Genomic DNA, 21229 nt, shown 5'->3' on the forward strand with positions numbered 1-21229 from the left:
TACTTTCCTGAAGTTTCATTCTGACGGCTGCTCATACTTCTGTCTGGTCTGAAAATTTCACGATGGAATGCATAAATGTTGCTACAGAAGCTTCTTCTTCACTCTCGTCGGTATGTGCTCATAGACGAAACGTACCTCACATAAAGAAGAGTTCCACCAACTAGTTATAGGAGTTACCTCCCGTACGCTGTTGATAAACATCACATATGAACCTTGAACAGTGCCTTTCAAACTTTAAAAATATATTTAGCTATTTATTCAATAGTTATTTACCTCATGATTTTGTTTGGGTGGAGTGATGTTTTTCTCCTTCCTGTGTTTTTTTTAAACAGTTGTTAAAATCATTGTAAAATTCTCCTACTCAGCAGTGGCGGATTCAGGGGGGTTTGGGGGGGTTCGGGACCCCCCCCCCCCGCCCGATCAAAAAAAATTTTTTTTACAAGTGTCATTTTAACAATATATTGCATACAGCCACCATGCGAAATCCCTTTCCGCTTGAGCGCACACAATATCCATACAGGTAATCAACAGTACTGTACAGAGATCATGATAGTTCCGTGCAGCTAGTGATGACACAACGTCATACACTAACAACCAAAACTGCATAGTTATTACGGTTTTGTTCTGGTATCGCTAAAGTAATATTGTTTTCGTCTTTCTTCGATAAATTGATTGTTACTTTATTGAACTACGTGAATAAACTGTGATTATTATTTAAGGGAGCCGACTGGGGTTTTATTGTGTGAAAACTACTATAGAGAAACTCTTTAATTTTATACCCTATATACCTTACATTGACTTCCGTATACATGCCAAGTTTAGTGAAAATCTACCGTCTGGTTATTTTTCAGGGACCGTCTCAAAATACGGGTACATTTACTATAGGATTATATAGGAAAATACCATTTTTTGGCACTTCGGAGCAAATTATACAAATACTACTGTAGACTATTTGCTCAAATTTTATTATTTGATGGATAATACTATATTGTACATTTTGTGCAAGAAACACAATATTCTACCGTCTGGTTTCCAGAGGGGGCATCTCAAAATGTCAAAATTCATGATATTTTCCTGTTTTTATGGAGTAAAACAAAACATGACAGATACCATAGATTTACATAAAAGTAATAGTAACAATGATTGCTATATTCTCAATTTCCTATGTTTAAAATTCCAAGAGCATACATTTTATACTTTTTATTTTATGGCATAATTAATGACCCCGCTTAAAGAACTTCGGTTATTCATAACGTCAAAAACACACTATAACGACGTCTTTCTACCCATCATTTGAAAAATCGTTAAAAAAATCAGTTAATTAAAAACGTAATAAGATTTTTTGACCTCATATTTCCTAAATTTGTTATTTTTCATAAATTATGTAAAACTAGTTGCTTTAAAAGAGTAAATACGCTTTATTTTACTATGCTGCGCGAAGTATTGCGCAATGAAAACCCCAGTCGGCACCCTTAATAGAAAAAAAAAATTAATACGAGACATTAGGGACGCATATTAGTTGTTTACGTTGTGACCTGTAACAAAAAGCACATTGAAAGTATTCCTTTTGTAGATGGAAGTTACAATGCAATTTTGAAAAGCAAAAGATCTGCATCTTTTTTAAAATTACAGTTGAATGATGTTGAATAAAACCCAACAAACGGTTACAACTTTGTACAGGCCCGTAGGAAGCAATTTCAGTTTGGGGGGGGGGGGGCACAGCCAAACATTTTTCAGTTGACAGTTGAGCACTACCAAAAATTTTCTGACAAGCAAAAAAAAAAAAAAAAAAAAAAGGTCGTCAACTACCAAATATTCCTTGACAAGCAAAAAAAAAAAAAAAAAAAAAAAAAAAAGGTCATCAGGCGGTTTTATTGAGGGGGCACATGATGTTTATAGTATCTATGTTTACTATAGTAATCTATATATCGGCAAAATTATTGGGGGGGACACGGCCCCCCCGTGCCCCCCCCCCCGGTTCCTACGGCCATGTTGTATAATGAATTGTGGTAAAACTGATATGTATAAAGTAGAGGTCCTGTCAAAACAAAAATTGGCCACTTTTTTATTGATTGTTTTTCAAGACTTTTTTTTCAAACATTGGGTAAAAAAAAAAGTAGAATTAAAGAGTGCATTTATGTTAGAAATTATAATTAACCCCCCCCCCCCCAATGAATAAGCAATAATTCCAATTATTCTTCAATATGAAATATCATTATTTGTTTATATTGCAAATTATATGAACAGTATAGTCAAGTAGTTGAAAAGAGTAATTAGGGTTTCTACACAGAATTCGAATTTTCTTAGTGTTGGAAAATTGCACATCATGCGGTTGTGTTTTGGTAGACAAAGCTTCTCATGCGACAGTGTGTTGGACGTGCATTTTAAAATGAAGAATTGGATTGTATGGCTATTAAGATTTTATGTATGGGAGAGGACTATCTAAGTACACTTGACTTAATATTTTCAATATTCCCAATTTAAATGTTTCTAGTTTTGATCCAGAAAGTCTCCACCCTCCAAAACAGGTGATTTTTTGATTAAGCAATCATTTATTCATAGTAAGCACCAGAATGGATGATACAGTACATCTGTGTCACACTTACTGTATTCGCCTGACAAAAACTTTTTGAGAATACAACATACTGTAGATTCCCAAATATAAGCAAGGAATTAATTATTGTGTAATTTCATGAGAAGCACCACTCACGAAATAAAATTACTCGCTTTTATTTTCATGGTGCTGAAATGCATGTAAAATCTCTAGATCAGATCTGAAGGCTTATTCACATAGAAACAAACAGGTTTCCCATTACACAGACTATAGATGCAAGCCTTGGCCATTTCAACTGTGAAGATTAATGACGATAAGGAAAAGACTTCTTCATTTATTTTCATTCATATATCCATTCATATTCAAAAAATATCTCACTTAATCAGTTACATTTTCAATAAAACAGAGCAAAAACTAGTTCACACTTGTGATAAATCAGAATGATATACACATAGGTATCTGCATTTTGTCTCTAAACAAATAATCCCTGTAAGGAATAAGATATCAAAATCAATTTAAATATGTTTTTAAAATAATAATTCTTAACATGATTGGTTAAATGAAAAACCTGAACACAGGAACTCCTTTATAGTCTAATGTTATAAAAATCTTTGAAAACTAATTTTTCCTTCTGTTTTCAGTTTACACAGGTGATGTTTCATTTCTACAATCATCAAATACTGTTTCTGGAATGTAGCATAAAATAAGCTTCAAATGAATACTACATGCAACCAGTGCACTACAACTAGAAATCAATGTAATATGAATATAAAAGAGGTAGAAGGCATTCTCCTCACAATAATACAAACAGGACCATAACTCATCATAACAGTTCAGGACCTAATGTTCTTTGAGAGTTGTGTTTTCTAGATACACTGTTCTACCACTTGCTGATAGGAAAAAAATGAATATTTTACAGTCATTTTCTGTTCCAGTTTATATAAATCTACAACATGACTGCTCAGTTCAGAATGGGAATCAGGAATCCTGCTGCTCTGGAAACATTGCTGGGATTGTGCATGCGATCCTAGATTTGGCACGGTCTACAAGTATTTCATTGTAACCTTGACCTGTTTCCAAGGCAATCTTGCGCTGTTTAACCTCAGTCATGACCTCTAACCCATGTTTGTTCACTAGATGTTTGTTTAAGTTCCCTTTTAACTTACAGCTGTGATCACAAAGGTGGCACTTGTATGGTTTGAAATTCTGAAAGAAGAAAAAGTACTGTAAATATTTTCCATATTAATCAAGGTTTGATGGATAGAAAGTTTAATTTGCATTAATTCATGAATTTAACAATTAAGTGTGCAAGCAAATCTTATGTCCTTAGTTTTTACTGGAAAATGTAAAAAAAAAAAAATACATGCACTGAATACAGTTTAATTCAACTTAATGTCATTAATAATTCCCATCAGTTAAGATCAATATAAGGCCACTTGTCTGGAAAATATATCACAGAGTGTCAGTATGCAACATACACTCATGTTAAAAAGCCCTCTATACACTGCACACTAGAGAGTTCTGATACTATGGTATTTTTATGCAGATAGAGTGATCTGCCCTTTGATCAAGAATAAAATAAATTAAATTGTACAGTTTATTACTTAATTTGTGATCAAATCAAGCATTCATAACACTTTAATAGGCCAAGATGAATAGATAGAAGACTTCATTTGCAGATATTTTGCCCACTTATGTAAACAACAGTGATTTATGTTCATCAGTACTTCATAGACTTTGAACATTTTTCCTGGGGGTAAATGCAAGGCAACCTATGTTGAAAATGTGATAGATAAGCTCAATGCTTACACCTTTACACACTATAATTTTCTCAATGTCCAAAAAAATATTTTCCTCTAATTTTTAGAGGGTCTTTAAAACAAACTTCTCTTCAAAATATAGCTTTTTTGAGTATCTAATCCAATAATTGTATTATGCATCATAAAATAGATTATGAGTTTGTTCAGTTTTAGGCTTTATATAGTTATTTATGCATATTTTTTGGTGTTTATGAAGGGATGACCAACCTGTGTATTTAATGTGTTGGTGTGTTTTCCTATGAACTGAAATGCTCTATACTTACTGTGTTGGTGTGTTTTCCTGTAATATGGTTTTTCAGGATATGTTTGAACTTCGTGAAAAAATTACAGCCTTCATAAGGACAGTTCACTGTCTCTGCCTCTGCAAACAAAACAAAGTCAATTCAATATAACTAGGTATAACAAGAAAACTGACATCAAACAGGGTCTCACACCATGCTTATACTGTATAAGCAGGAATTTTAGCTAGGATTTAATTTTGGCATTATAAGCGAGGGTTCTGAGGTCGATAAAATTGAATATCACTAACATTTTATGCTGTGTCATTTGTTATAGTTATCTCTCTTGACATTATAAAATCGCTAAAATTACTTCAAAAATATATACCGACTTTTTTGGGATAAATTGCTAAATTTGCGTCCCACCAAAAATTTCCATTTATACGGTATATATAATTATGTTCCAGTCCTTTGAGCAAGTTGCCTTAAATTTACAGATGCCTGTCTTTCTTTAATTGTATAGTAAATATGAAACACAATTTAGTTTTTGTGTCATATGAATTTGTTTTCATGAAAAAAATAATTTTGACCTTTGACAGAATGACCTCAATATCGACATGTATTTTCTCCAACCATCTGTTCATTTAAGTAGTGAATAGGTATCAATAGCTTTGACTCTTTTATAGTCATGACCTTTGTTGAAGAGACAAAACCAGTGCGTTTCTATTCATGAAGAAAAAAAATCCTAACATTGTAGTTTTCTAAAGTATCTTTTAATTGACACATGATTAGGAAAAACACATATAATGAAATAGGGAAATTATACATAATTTTTTCATTGAGACTGGTCTACAACAGCAAAACTCCCCATCAAGCTATAACATGACCTGAGTGTTGAGCAAACAGATAGACAAAATAATTGCTATAGAACACCAACATATGGGACCCTGAAGAAACTAAATTCAATCATCATTCTGAGTATATATACTCATTTTTGGGTTTAATACCTATGATCAAAGAAATACACTTTTGTAACAAAAACAATTCACTGTTTTTATCTTGTCCTTGTAGGTTTACATGTTTACTTACTGTGTAGGTTTACATGTTTACTTACTGTGTAGGTGTACATGTTTACTTACTGTGTAGGTGTACATGTTTACTTACTGTGTAGGGGTACATGTTTACTTACTGTATAGGTGTACATGTTTACTTACTGTGTAGGGGTACATGTTTACTGTGTAGATGTACATGTTTACTTACTGTGTAGGGGTACATGTTTACTTACTGTGTAGGTGTACATGTTTACTTACTGTGTAGGTGTACATGTTTACTGTGTAGGTGTACACGTTTACTTACTGTGTAGGTGTACATGTTTACCGTATATAATCACCTATAAGTCGGTCCGCCTATAAGTTGGTTGTATTTTTGAAGCTTATATTTCTTTTTATAACTCGCCCATAAGTCGGACATAGAGTTTTGGACCAAAATTTAACTCCCAAAAATCCGACATATAGGCGAGTATATACGGTACTTACTTTGTAGGGGTACATGTTTACTTACTGTGTAGGTGTATGTGTTTACTTACTGTGTAGGTGTATGAATTTACTTACTGTGTAGGTGTACATGTTTACTGTGTAGGTGTACATGTTTACTTACTGTGTAGGTGTACATGTTTACTTACTGTGTAGGTGTACATGTTTACTTACTGTGTAGGTGTACATGTTTACTTACTGTGTAGGTGTACATGTTTACTTACTGTGTAGGTGTACATGTTTACTTACTGTGTAGGTGTACATGTTTACTTACTGTGTAGGTTTACATGTTTACTTACTGTGTAGGTGTATGTTTACTTACTGTGTAGGTGTACATGTTTACTTACTGTGTAGATGTGCATGTTCACTTACGGTGTAGGGGTACATGTTTACTTACGGTGTAGGTGTACTGTGTAGGTGTACATGTTTACTTACTGTGTAGGTGTACATGTTTACTTATGGTGTAGGGGTACGTTTACTTACTGTGTAGGTTTACATGTTTACTTACTGTGTAGGTTTACATGTTTACTTACTGTGTAGGTGTACATGTTTACTTACTGTGCAGGTGTACATGTTTACTGACTGTGTAGGTGTACTGTGTAGGTGTACATGTTTACTTACCGTGTAGGTGTACATGTTTTCTTACTGTGTAGGTGTACATGTTTACTTACTGTGTAGGTGTACTGTGTAGGTGTACATGTTTACTTACTGTGTAGGTTTACACGTTTACTTACTGTGTAGGTGTACATGTTTACTTACTGTGTGGGTGTACGTTGACTTACTGTGTGGGTGTACGTTTACTTACTGTGTAGGTGTACATGTTAACTTACTGTGTAGGTGTACATGTTTACTTACTGTGTAGGAATACATGTTTACTTACTGTGTAGATGTACTGTGTAGGTGTACGTTTACTTACTGTGTAGGTGTACCGGTACATGTTTTCTTACTGTGTAGGTGTACATGTTTACTTACTGTGTAGGTGTACATGTTTACTTACTGTGTAGGTGTACATGTTTACTTACTGTGTAGGTGTACGTTTACTTACTGTGTAGGTGTACATGTTTACTTACTGTGTGGTGTACGTTTACTTACTGTGTAGGTGTACATGTATATGTTTACTTACTGTGTAGGTGTACATGTTTACTTACTGTGTAGGTGGACATGTTTACTTACTGTGTAGGTGGACATGTTTACTTACTGTGAAGGAATACATGTTTACTTACTGTGTCTTTTTTCATGACTTTTCAAGTTATACATAGAAGGGAACGTTTTATCACACTCTGAACACTTGAATGCATTCTCTCCTCCTGTAAAATATTTAGGGATGTCAAAATATTTATTTTCCTTAGTCAAACATTCGATTCCATTATTTGAACGATAGTCGACTATTCGGAACATCAAAATGTTTATATTACAAACAGATATTCAGACTCACAAGATTTTGAAATGAAATAGATATACATCGGCAATTCTCCAAAATGTATGATCATGATGATTTCCCGTAAATCACATTCATAAAATGATCTGTACAGTCAGATTTTATTCTCGTAAGCTTAGAGAATTGTCAATATGGTATTTTTAAACCTTATTAAATTAACTGGGGAAGGGGGAGGAGTAAACACACACTTTCAGGTGATATTGTTAAATTAATGATTGTCCCGCCTATCAAAATGTCTTTACAGTGTAAAATTAATGTTTTAATAATTATTGAAGTTTCAAAACTTCACGGCTATGGTGTGTTCCTAGTGTTTAAACATTCTTAGAAGTAATAACATATAATTTACTTATATAATTTACTCATAATTGGTACAATGGTTTGAGATTAAGTCCAATTAATAGTTTTACAAACAAAGTTGCATAATTCATTACAAAAACTAAAAGGTCAGTCATTGAGAAATAATTATCACTGTGAACATTTGTAATTACTGTACTATCAATATGTACAGCTGTACATTGAAAGTCAACAGATTTTGTTGTGGAAAATTATTTATCAACTGCATACATGTGATAAGTCAAAGACCACAAAACTGTACAGGAGCCATAAAAAAACTGGAATTTGGGTGAAAAAACTGTACACTGCCTATCAAAAAATGGTACAAAAAATGGTATAAAATATCGCTCAAATTCTTCTGAAATTCCATCGTAATCATTGTAATAAACATCGTATATTTTATACCTACGAAGATCTGGGTCAGATTCACGTATATTAAGTCATGTATATCAACTTTAGAAGTTGGCTTAATTTTTTTCAATCAAGTTACGTATACGAAACATTAACAGTAATTAAGTACCCCTTAAAAAATAAAGCTACCTAAAGGGTATTTGATACGAATTTATAGCAAGATAATTATCCCAATTGGCAGTTCACACCTTCGCACGCGATGGTTTGTGTACACTACACAATTATCAGAAGGTCAAGTGTCAACACAGGTGACGTTTTCCAGTGTCTCGCGAGAGAGAATGAGAGGAAAATGGCGTCATTTAGCGAGAAATTCAAAATACTGTACAAATTTTCATATTCCGTGAATTTTGGTGTCCCGCCGGTACACGATGAATGGGCTCGAAAATCTGTACATTTTGCGTACAGCCGGTACATATCACATGTATGCAACTGTGATTGCGTTTGAGCTCTTAATCGTCTGAGGATGTATATCATACGGTTTGAGGAGGGACGCTTTTTCAATTTTAAGACGAGAATTCCTTCTCTTTATCGCCCCCTTTTCTTGCATTTCTTTGATATTCGAATGTCGTTTCATTATTTGATCGTCAGTCCATCTGACTGATAGTCGAATAGTCGACTATTCGTTGACATCCCTAAAAATATTCAAAATAGCACAATAAATTTTAAATTTCACACTTTTGCAAAACATTTTTTTACATTTATAATTTTCTTTTCAAATAAGTTAATAGCTTTATTGTAGATTAAGGTTTCATACAGTATAATAATATTACCATCATGCATAGCTACATGTCTGTTGAATTGGGTCCGGTTCAGGGAGTAGTAATCACACTTTTCACATTGATACCTGGAAATCAATACAAATATATTACTTATATACCGGTCTGACCAGTTAACATCTCTTTTTTCTGTTTATATAAATCAAGAGGCTCATGGGCATTTACTTTCACTTAGGTACCCTGAATAACTTTACATATAAGTCACATTTACATCATCATGTTGCTATGTTATGAACTTAGTGCTCAATCAAAAATACCATTCTCTTCTAACAGTGTCTTTAACTTGAAAAAACTGAGCTTGAGTAATGCTACCCTACCCCTCCCTGTCAAGATAAAGTAAGTTTATGTATAAACTATAGTTTCCTTTGACAGTGAGAGATTCTGATTGTGGAGTTTAGATTTTCACATTCTGAGGACATTAGGTTTATACATACACTTTAGTTTTCCTTAGTGCCAGAACATTAGGTTTCCCTTGGTACCAGAACATTATGGAGTTTCAGTAGGTTTATATGTACACTTTGGTTTCTTTAGTACTGGAACATGAGGGAACTTTGTAGGTTTATACATACACTTTGGTTTTCCTTGGTACTAGAACATTACGAGGTTTCAGTAAGTTTATACTTACATCTTGGTTTTCCTTGGTACCAGAACATTACAGAATTTCAGTAGGTTTAATTTATACATAAACTTTGGTTTACCTCGCTACCGGTTTTCCTTGGTACTGGGACATTATGGAGTTGTATTATGTTTATACGTACACTTTGGTTTTCCTTGGTACTGGGACATTATGGAGCTTCAACAAGTGGTTGTTTAACTCCTGCTTTCCTACGCTGCTGTATGGACACAGATGACAAAGAAGTCTTTTCTGGGTCCCTGTGTGGTACTCCATGTGTTTCTAAATTATTAATGAATCATTAGTGAATTACAGAAAAAAAATCACTTTTTAGAATTGTTTAATCATAAGTTATTATTATTGAATGTTATAATTCCCATTTTTTAATTAAATGTACGACATAAAAAGAGTGTATGAATCATGAGGTACATTTGCAGCATGTATTACCCTTAAGTACATAGGCTGGTCTGGATTCTTTCTTATTTACCTTCAGTGTGAATTAGGATTTGTCTAAAATGCGACATATACAGTAAAACACGGTTACAATAAAAGTGCATATAATGAACTCACACTTAAATCAAAGTGATTTTATTCCCTGAACTTAATGGATATAATGAATTATTTTTATAACAATCAAAATTACCCATCCCTGGCACTTCATTATAAGCTGGTTTAACTGTATAAGTGGACCTGTTCAATGTGTTGTCATTCCCGGCACTTCATCATAAGCATGTTTTACTGTAAAAGTGCCCAGGGGCCCATGTCACCTAACTTCAATGTTTGTACCATGAAGAAGTTTTGCCACACGTAACATATAAAAGATGGGCCCGGATTCAATGCTATATATACCATTAATAACTGAACTTTGAAGTGTGTTTTTTTTACATAAATAGGTGGGACTGGATACTTTGATACATTTTTACCTTCATTGTCTGAGCTGTAATTTGTTAAATATACAAGAGGCCAATGGGCCACAACGCTCACCTGAGTAACTTTGGCCCTGCTGTTCTTCACAAGAGTTCCCCCTTGTAATACCTACTGTGGCTCCACCCTACCCCAGGGGGGTTTAGGCTTTTCTGGCCCAGTGGTTCTTGAGAAGAAAATTTTTTAAAATTTTCCCTATATATTTCAATGTCAAACTTGAATTCCCCCTTGTGGCCCCGCCCTACCCCCGGGGGTCATCATTTGAACAATTTGAAATCTATACTTCTTTAGGATGCTTCCACATAAGTTTCAGCTTTTCTGGCCCAGAGGTTCTTGAGAGGAAGACTTTTTAATGACCCCACGCTATATTTGTCTGTTCTTGATTATCTCCCCTTTTAGTGGGGTTTGGTCCTTCATGTTAAAAATTTAAAGTCCCCTTCACCAAAGTATGCTTAGTACCAGCTTTGGTTAAAACTGGCCCAGTGGTTCTTGAAAAGAAGTTGAAAATGTGAAAAGTTTACAGAGGAATGGACAGACAGACAGCTAGATGGACGGACGACGGATAACGAATGATCAGAAAAGCTCACTTGAGCTTTCAGCTCAGGTGAGCTAATAAGTACACCAGCTGACCTTAATTCTGTGTTATTTACCTTCAATGCCTGAGCTGTGAAGTAGGTTTTCCCACAGGTGTTACATATAAATTTAGGCCTGACCCCTGAGTGGTTGGACTGGATGTGGTACCTCAGGACACTCTTACTTTTGAAGGCTCGGCCACACGTCTCACAGATACAGGCCAAGCCTGAGTGCACAGTGGTCTTATGCTCCGACAGTTTGTAGGGAACGATAGTTTGAAACTCACAATCCTATAAATGTTAGTTTACATTTTTGATATAACACTATAATTTAATTTTGCACATTAATCACACTAACACAATGACTTTATTCTTTAATATGCATTCAAATTTTGAATGTGCTATTTTTATTATGAAGTACACTTTATACCTGTTCCTCACACTTGTAAATAGGATACTTGGTTTTGTCATATGCAACTCCATGCTTCTTAAATTTGTGTTCCACAAGAGTGACATGATTGTTGGGTTTAGCATTACATATATCACATACAAATCTCTCTTTTTTATAGTTGGATGGATGGATTTCCCGTCGGTGCTCTGCAAGTGACTCCACGTCTTTGAACACCATCTTGCATTTCCTACAGTTGACCCTCTTCTCCACTTGGCCCACACTGAGGAACTCTTGGTCCCTTTCTATGGCCTCAGTAATGGAGCCATCAGGGTCAAACTGTTTGGTGATTTTTTCACCATAAATAGGTTTTGAATGATATACTTTCAGTTCATTTAAATCCATAAACATACAAAGTTGAGATGATGTTGCTGCATCATCAACATCAGTGGAAGTCTTTTCTTCTCTTTTGAGCTCAGTACTAGACTCGGGCAATGAATTTTCAGCAATCTCATCTTGTTCTGGACTCGAGTTGAATCTAACTTCCACTGATTCCTGTGAGCTGATATTTTCTTCAGAAGCCTCTACAGAGTGGGGCTCTATTGTGATTATTGATTCTGTGGGGTGACTCTCTTTATCGCACACATTCCGAGTGGGAGCTACCATCTTGTTTGTCTTTGCTTTCTTTACAGCAGGAGATTTTGGCTTCTTCTGAGTCCTCTCCTGGTCATTGCTTTCACTTTCAGTGGCAGAATATTTCCGTTTCAAACTTGTTTCATCAGAAAATCTACCTCTGTCAATCTCACAGCTAAGTACTTTAACACCTTGCCCTTCATGATTTGTGATGTCGGTATCAATAATATTGCTGTCAACTTTGTTTTCAGCTTCTTTATCTTTTGCTGGAACATCAATTAACCCTAACATCACATGATTAGCAACACCAACCTCAGTCATAAACACAAGGCATTTTTCTAGAGCTTCGTTCAGCTTCAATTCAGCACAGATTGCTGCTACTCTATCAACATTAAACTTGCTGACAGTCATTTTACCCGTGTATAGCAAGCTCACAACCTTCCTCACATCCTCGATGTCATAATTAAGATGGAAGTTTGGGTCCATAGAGTCAAAAGAATGTCTTGTAGTTTCAGCATCATAAAAATATTTACTTGCGGCCACAAGTACAACTCTGTGAGCTGGGATAAAGCCATTGGCAGTAATTATCATTACATCACACAGGTATCTTTTCTGTTGAAACAGAAACAAAGTTTCTGATAGCTTTGATGTCAGATAAGGAAGTATTATATGTTCACTTTCAACCATTTTCACATCTGCAAAAAATAACAAGATGATTTTTTTAATATGTTGAAATGATGAATCCTGATGATAAGAAGGGTGCTGGAGATGTCAGGCCAAACAAAAAAATATGTGTGGTTCCGGTTACACTTCCAAAAAAATTAGGGTAGGTAGGTAGGGAATTTTTTTTTTTTTTTTTAACAAAATGATTTTCTTAATTTTTTCTAATTAATACCTATCACTGCTTTGCAAATGGCATTTAGATGAGGTGTCATAATATACTAGTCAATATTGGTAGGGGACACCTACATGCTAGCTTGCTTTGGATTTAACACTATTAAACACTTGCAGTATGTTTTGCAAGGAGGCCGTCATTGCTGAAACTAAAACTTAAATTGGAGCCATTGATGGAAATCGGGGAAAATTCCGGAAAAAATATGAAAATTGCCAAAAAAAAAAGTTTAGGGTCGGGGGTGTTAAATAGGGAAGGTCGGGTAACCGGAACCACACATATTTTTTTATTTGGCCTGAACAACATGTCAGACATCTTGTTCATGGAAGGAAAAAATAGGAGTCAATCCTACAGAATATTTATCTAAGTAGTTTTGCCCTGATTCCCTGTTTGCCCTGAGTGGATTCGCCCCCGTTCCCTATTCACCCTGAGAGGGTTTGCCCCCAAGTGGTTAATGTATGGTCAAGCTAGAAAGCGATTGTCAGACTGTCATTTGATCAGTGCAGTTGTTAGATGTATGAATGATGAGCAGAAAATATAAACTTGATAATGAGATGTTGGTCATTCACGATTTATTGCCCATCATTCTATCAAAAAACCATTGTGGTAGCTGCATCAAATGTGGAAACTCAAACAATTCTATTTTAATCAAAACTTCTTAATACATTTATGTCATTATATTTAATGATTGATATTTCCATTAGCTGTGCTTTTTACTAAGCTGACTATGAAATTGATTTGAACGCCCATTTTTTGTGTTTAGTCATGTGTAGAAATATACATTCAAGGAGAAATATGTTATGACCTCACAATGTTTCGATGGAAATGTAAAAAAAAATGTTAAAAATATATAACGATATAGGACAGCAAAAAATTCATATATTAAGTGTATTTTTGTTTGTTTTAAAGCTTTCAAATGTAAATATAAAGGATATTTTTCAGTTTTTGAGTGTTATTAGTTTATAAATCACACATACTTGTACATAAGCATTTTTCATGAAATGCCATATTATACTGTAAGCGTTTTTGAGGTGAAAAAATCACTCTAATCCTAATCTGGTCTTCAACTGTATATATTACTTGCAGTAAAAATGGGGTGTAGTAATTTAGGCTAGACTGAGGATATTGGCCTGGCCAGCTCAGTGGTTAGAGCACCTGACTAGTACTGAAGGGGTTGTGGGTTCGATTCCGTCCAGCCATACATATTTCTTAGAGCAATGGAAGTGAAGCTGGCATTTTCATTCATGTTGAGAAGATGCACTCTAACCAATTCAAAAAATATAACAGCAAAAAAGTTGGAGATGCTTGTGCAATATAGCTTATCTAATCAGACAAATTCATTCCATAATTAGTCTCATTCTCACCTCTCACTCAATTCCCTTTTATGCATCTTTCTGCCTCAAATTCATACCTGCTCCAAACTTGAATAACGAAAAAAAGTTAGAACTGTGTTATTTATTTTGTTACGTAACTTTAATTTGCAGAGCTGTGGAAAGTTTTTTCTTTGAAAGACTGCCATTCAGACAGACATGTCAACAAACTTTCCCTGTCCAAATGAAATTAAGCCTGTCCGAATGTTAACAATTAAAATATTTATTTAAAAAACTTAAATAAAACACAAAATGTAACTTTTAGAAGTGTATAAAAGTGACATGAATGCATGGGCTTGAGGTAGTAATACATGTTATAACAGGTTTTTGGAGGATAGCTAAATTCAATATGGCGGCCAAAATTTTTACCATATATGGAAACCGCGTTGCATTGTGGGATAGTTTATCCTCCGATTTAAGAGGATAACACAGGTAATTTTCAAACACCTCGTGCCTACCTTTAATCAAAAAGTGCAAGCACCAGAGTACATGCAAATAAAAGTTCAAACATTAAACTATCGATTGTATGTGGCGATTTGAAATTCTATGTCTAGATATTTTGCAATTTATTTTCAAAGTTAGCACTTTTTACGCTCCATTATTACTGAAGTTTTCTTGTTATTTTGTTTTATTTTTTATGATCTTTCCCTATTTCGACAAATAAAAAAGGACTTTAATATTTCTTTTATATTTTCTTTTAATTAAAAAAAAAGGAAACGCATTTTAAGCGTATTTAAAACGCCAAATATACTCTGCCTTATAATTTAAGCAAATAAAAGTACAAATGGATTGAATGAATAATTATAAAAAATAAATAAATAATTTGAATAGCAAAAGTAAATAAAATAAATAATTTGACATGTTTACTAAGAAATTAACATATATTCATACAGCCATGTGTATACATAAACAAATAAAATATTACAAAGTGATGTGCTTAAGAATTATTAAATGAAAGAAATAATAAATTATTGAACTTAATTTTTCAAAAAAAAATTGTTTATCAAAATTTCTTAACTGCTTATCATATAATTACGGTACTGGAAAATCAGTGTGGTTATAATTAACCTCAGTCACTGGCAGGTAAGTGCAATATTTGTTTTCCAAGCTGTATACCGAATAACTGATTGACGGAAATTAAAAAATAAAAGTTATATTGATTTAATATCTTGAATTATCCATCAACAAATGAAACTGTACCTTTTGTTTATTCTGATTTCGAAATCAGCGTACGGTTCATAAATGCAAGAGTTGCTGTTATTTGTTTGGCTAAGAGTTAACTGCCCTTAGTTTTGAAAATTCCGGTAGGTGGCAAGACCGCTACCCTCTGTTTTCAGAGGATAAAATCTATCCTCCAAAAACAGAGGCCGCCTAGACCTGTTATAAAGTATTATCACTACCTTAAACTATCTTTCTTCTTGATATGTGTTTGTTCACAAGTTGTCTTCATATTCTTTGGGAGGAACAATATTTAAAAAAAAAGAATGAAAACAGAAAAAAATATTAGTTCTGTAGGAACTTAATAATCAGCTCTATACACATTTCTTCCTGGCAGTGGCACTAGGTCCTTGTTCGTAAAGTTTTCAATAACTCTGATGCTACTAACCTTACACATCCATCTCAACGTGCATAAGCACTCAATCATGTTGAAAAAAGAAAATGAGTAAGATTTGCTTTCAAACTAATTAGATAACTGACAATTTATCTTTTTTTTTCTTCTATTTTTTTACCTGGTAAAAGGTAGTAAAGCGTCTTTGTGACTTTGGTGTGAAATGTAAATGCATATTTATTAGTGGAAAATATTTTCCCGAAATAATTTTTGTTTCTCTTTCGCGACAAAATGTTATTAGGTGAAGTACATTACATATAGACAATGTATCAAAACTATAGAAGAAACTAGAATAAAATATTGGCATACATTTAAAATCAATTTTACACAGTTTACATTGTACAAAATGCCGTGTCGTAATTTCAGATTAGGGGTTACGGGGGGGGGGGGGGTATTATTTACAGGGTATAAGCACAGCACAAAAACAAATAAATCAGCCAACCATAATTCTGCTCTCTTTCTCAAAAGTAAAAATACTGTTTCTAGACCCCCTATTTCATAGCAGGAGTGGGGAGTACTTTCCATGGACACTCACAAGCCTCTTTCCTTCATTTAATGACACTTCTTTCTTACTACGAAATCCTCGTTACCCAGGGGAAATTATTTTATTTGGAAGTTTTGCTCTATAAATTAATTTCCATAACTCTTTATATCGTTGGGACCCGTCCTACTCCTTGGTAACAACATATTACACCTCAAAACACATTCACTTGCTGGTTTACATGTCATCTTTCACTACAAAGGAATCAAGAGTCACTAGAAAGGAAAACAAATATTGGATTATAAGTCATAGAGACATTACTTTTTTTACTCCCGTAATCGAAGATTCGGGGGCAAATATTTTTTGCCATGTCCTTCCGTCCGTCTGTCTGTCTAGTTGTCTGTTTGTCCGCAAAAACTTTAACCTTGCCCATAACTTTTGACTGGTTGGAGCTATGGTTTTCATATTCACATGTGTATTTCTTGTGACAAGACCTTTCTTTAGATACCAACAACTTTGACCTTTTGACCTTGACCTTAGAGTTTGAACCACTTTTGCAAAATTTTATGAGACTTTAACCTTGGCCATAACTTTTGAACAGTTGGAGCTTGGGCTTCCAAACTTCACATTTGTATTCCTTGTGACAAGACCTTCCTTTGGATTCCAACAACTTTGACCCTTGGCCTTGACCTTGGATTTTGACCTACTTTTGAAAAAAAACCTTTAACCTTGGCCATACCTTTTGAACAGTTGGTGCTAGGGCTTTCATACTTCACATGTGTATATCTTGTGACAAGACCTATCTTCAGATACCAACAACTTTGACCTTTTGATCTTGACCTTGGAGTTTGACCTACTTTTGAAAAACTTTAACCATGACCATAACTTTTAAAGAGTTGGTACTAGGGCTTTCATACTTCACATATGCATTCCTTGAGACAATACTTTCATTCAGATATCAACAACTTTGACCTTTTGACTTGACCTTGGAGTTTGGACTACTTTTGAAAACTTTAACCTTGGCCATAATTTTTGAACAGTTGGTGCTAGGGCTTTCATACTTCACATGTATATTTCTTGTGAAAAGACCTATCTTTGGATATGAACAATTCTGGCATTGACCTTGGAGTTTGACCTACTTTTTAAAAAAAAAATTAACATTGGCCATAACATTTAAACGTTTGGTTCTAGGGTTCTCGCATTTCACGAACATGTGTATCACTTGTGACAAGACCTTCCCTTGGGCACCATTTGACCTTGACCTTGACGTTTTACTTACTCTTAAAAAAACTTTAACTTTCGCCCATAACTTTTCAACGGTTAGTACTAGGGCTTTAATTCATATTTCACATATATTCCTCAAGACAAGAACTATCTTTGGGTACCAATATTTTTTATCTCTTGAATTGGACTTTGACTTGCATTTGAGAAACTTTAACCATCGCCATAAGCTGCCATACGGGGGCATCAGTGTTTCACAAACACATTTTGTTTTAACGTATCATATGCACTTCTCTAGCTATAAAATGGACTAACTGTGCAGTGGCGGATCCAGGAATTTCATAACGGGGGGGGGGGCAGTAGAAGGCAGGGGGGTCTTGGGGGCTGTATTGAAGCCCTCCAGTGGGTTCAGGGCAAAACCCTGATGGGGGTCCGGGAAGCTGATGAATTCTTACAAATAAGAGGTGTTTTTTCCATGATTTTAGGATAATGAACATATAAGTTCTACATACAAAAACTTCAAACGGGGGGGGGGGGGGCGCACGCCCGGCGCGCCGGATCCACCTTTGCTGTGTCTCGGGACAAGCCCTCACCACCGGGTCCGTAGGTCAATATCATTTTAACGAATGAACGTTTCATCTATCAGTTCTCCAGCTTCATATGTTTGACTCTTCCAACCATTTAAATACGGGTCTGCGTTTCCTAAGGGGGGGGGGGGGTTCAAGGTCATTTTTAGTTACTTCACTAAGTACATTAAATAACTCCACAAATTCCAGAGAGGGACAGACCCTTCCCCACCCCTACCCCCCTCTAGATCCGTGCATGGTGTTTTTATGAAAAAAATAAGAACAATTGAAAAAAAAAACCGGTTCAGTAAAAGCAATCACAATATGATACTGCGGCTATGATTTTTTTTATGACACATTTATTCTACCTAGTGGCCGTTATCTTAATGTACACACGTAATAAATTTTACATTTCACCAGTTGACAAATCGAATTATAATGTTGTGTGCATTGACATAGTTTTTTTCCTACATTTTACACAGGATATTTTTACAAGTTGTGATAGTAAAATTTGCAAAAAAAATTACAAATTTAAAATCTAAGTACACAAATTAAACTTTATATGTACTTTAAAAAAAATAACAGAATTGAACCCTTTGGCTTTCCATAATTTACAGACCCATCTAGCGTTAATTCAGGTAATGGCTGGTTTTTGCGCGCCATCTAGCGTCAATTCAGTGATGGATTGTTTTGCATCGGCGATCGCTCGTTTTGCAACGGAGAAATGTAAAATGTGACATTCTGACAGTCATGTTCCTGTCAAAATCATCTTCAAATGTTGCTTTACAACAATTAACACGGGCGCAAACTTTATGCAAAATTACGTACGTGACTTGTTGAACCTCGGTGCTAAGAGATTTCTTGGGGTGGCAATTTTATTAGTTATCTGCACTATTACATGATATACCATACAGTTTCTTCGCAATTTCAACATGGTGAGCTAAAACCGAAACACGTTAGTACTGCATGCATAAATACATGTACGTATACAATATCTTGAACATGATCTCATTCTCATACATGAATTTGTGGGGGGTTTTTTTTGTCTTGATAAAACTGATTTAAGGTCATCGATATTTCCGTGTGACTTTTAAGAAAACCCGCCTCTCATCAGACCTAGATTTCTATCGTATCCTGTCTCGTATACAACCTCTATGACGAGTGACGGTCTTCAGAGTTTCCATGTTCATAATACTGCTTTTATTAAGACTGAAAACAAGATGTGTCTGTGAAACACTGATGTCCCCGTATGGCAACTTATAGCGAAGGTAAAAGTTTCTCAATAGAAAAAAAATATGTTGGTACCCAAAGTAAGGTCTTGTCTCGAGGAATATACCTGTGAAAAATGAAAGTGCTGGCAGCAACCATTGAAAAGATATGGAAAAGGTTAAGGTTTTTCCAAAGTAAGTCAAACATTAAGGTCAAGGTCAAGTTGTCAAATAATGGTGCCCAAGAAAAAGGCCTTCTCACAAGAAATACACATGTGACATTTGAAAGTCCTAGCACCAACCGTTCAAAAGTTATGGCCAAGGTTAAAATTTTTTCAAAAGTAGGTCAAACTCCAAGGTCAAAGAGTCAAAGTTGTTGGTATCCAAAGTAAGAATTTGTTACAAAGATTACATATGTGAAGTTTGAAAGCACTAGCACCAACTATTCAAAAGTAATAGCTAAGGATAAAGGTTTCCAAAAGTAGGTCAAACTCCAAGGTCAAGGTCAATGAACTATAATTGTTGGTAAAGAAGGTCTTGACACAAGGAATACACATGTGAAGTATGAAAGTCCTGGCACCATATGTTCAAAGGTTATGGGCAATGTTAAAGTTTTCTAAAAGTAGGCCAAACTCCAAGGTCAAGTCAATGTGTCAAAGTTGTTGGCATCCAAAGAAAGATCTTGTCACAAGGATTACATATGTGAAGTATGAAAGCCCCAGCACCAACAAAAGTTATGGCCAAGGTTAAAGTTTTTCAAAAAAATTTCAAAAGTAGGTCAAGCTTCTAGGTCAAGGTCAGAGGGTCAAAATTGTTGGTATCCAAAGGAAGGCCTTATCACAAGGAATATACAAGTGACGTATGAAAGCCCTAGCTTTAATTGTTCAAAAGTTTTTGCCAAGGTTAAAGTTGGGAAAAATTTTGCAAAACTTGGTCAAACTCCAAGGTCAAAAGCTCAAATATGATTGTACCCAAAGAAAAAACGTCTTGTCACAAGGAATACAATTTGAAATATGAAAGCCATAGCTCCGACCGAATCAAAAGTTATAGGAAATGTTAAAGTTTTTGCGGACAAACAGAAAAGCTGACATTCATATCACTGTTGCCATTGAAAGATAACAGTTAAAGTATTATTCATCTTTTAAATTTATTTAATAACTACAGCTTCTCCCATACAGAGCCAGGTTGAGAGGGTAATTCTGAGCAGGTACATAGTTTTTCCATCAAGACATGTACTCTGGGATAAAATTCATTCTAAAAATAAAATGAAATATTATTAAGTGCAGATGATTAAAACAGTAAAACTTAAAACAATGTAATGAGTAAAATCTAATGAAATCACCTAAAACATATCAAATATCTGTAACTCTGCTATTTTTATTTATTAAAATGTAAAAACTATATACCCCCAAATCTTCGATTACGGGGGCGTAAAAACAACTTGTACCTTCAATACGTACATGATTGGTTAGTTTACAGCAGACAAACTGTACAAAGACACTGAATCATTATTCATATTTCAATAATTTTCCCCTAAATATTTAGAAGTCATAGAAATATTCAATATTGAAAATGTATCATTTTTACCAGGTATGTCCATTGACACAGGTCCCTTCTTTGGGTAACAACATTGTTGATCTCTTGACCTTGACCTAGGAGTTTGAATTGTA

At 34.6% G+C, this 21229-nt stretch overlaps 1 protein-coding gene across 1 annotated transcript in view; it reads right to left on the reverse strand.

Moving 5' to 3' along the window:
- The window catches only part of LOC133204523 (GDNF-inducible zinc finger protein 1-like), a 25031-nt gene extending 12121 nt beyond the window's left edge, over positions 1 to 12910 (reverse strand). Inside the window, exons 1-8 of the mRNA XM_061340270.1 lie at positions 11622 to 12910; positions 11270 to 11482; positions 9841 to 9977; positions 9077 to 9150; positions 7348 to 7431; positions 4638 to 4735; positions 3625 to 3760; positions 754 to 780 (exon numbers count right to left, since the gene is read on the reverse strand). Of these exons, the coding sequence (XP_061196254.1) occupies positions 754 to 780; positions 3625 to 3760; positions 4638 to 4735; positions 7348 to 7431; positions 9077 to 9150; positions 9841 to 9977; positions 11270 to 11482; positions 11622 to 12899 (2047 nt within the window). The 5' untranslated portion in view covers positions 12900 to 12910. The remainder of the gene's footprint in view (positions 1 to 753; positions 781 to 3624; positions 3761 to 4637; positions 4736 to 7347; positions 7432 to 9076; positions 9151 to 9840; positions 9978 to 11269; positions 11483 to 11621) is intronic.
- Between the last annotated feature and the right edge of the window lie 8319 nt (positions 12911 to 21229).

The sequence above is a fragment of the Saccostrea echinata genome, unplaced genomic scaffold (assembly GCF_033153115.1).
Source record: "Saccostrea echinata isolate AGI-Se365-2 ecotype Australia unplaced genomic scaffold, CSIRO_AGI_Sech_v1 ptg000054l, whole genome shotgun sequence".
Lineage (NCBI taxonomy): Eukaryota > Metazoa > Mollusca > Bivalvia > Ostreida > Ostreidae > Saccostrea > Saccostrea echinata.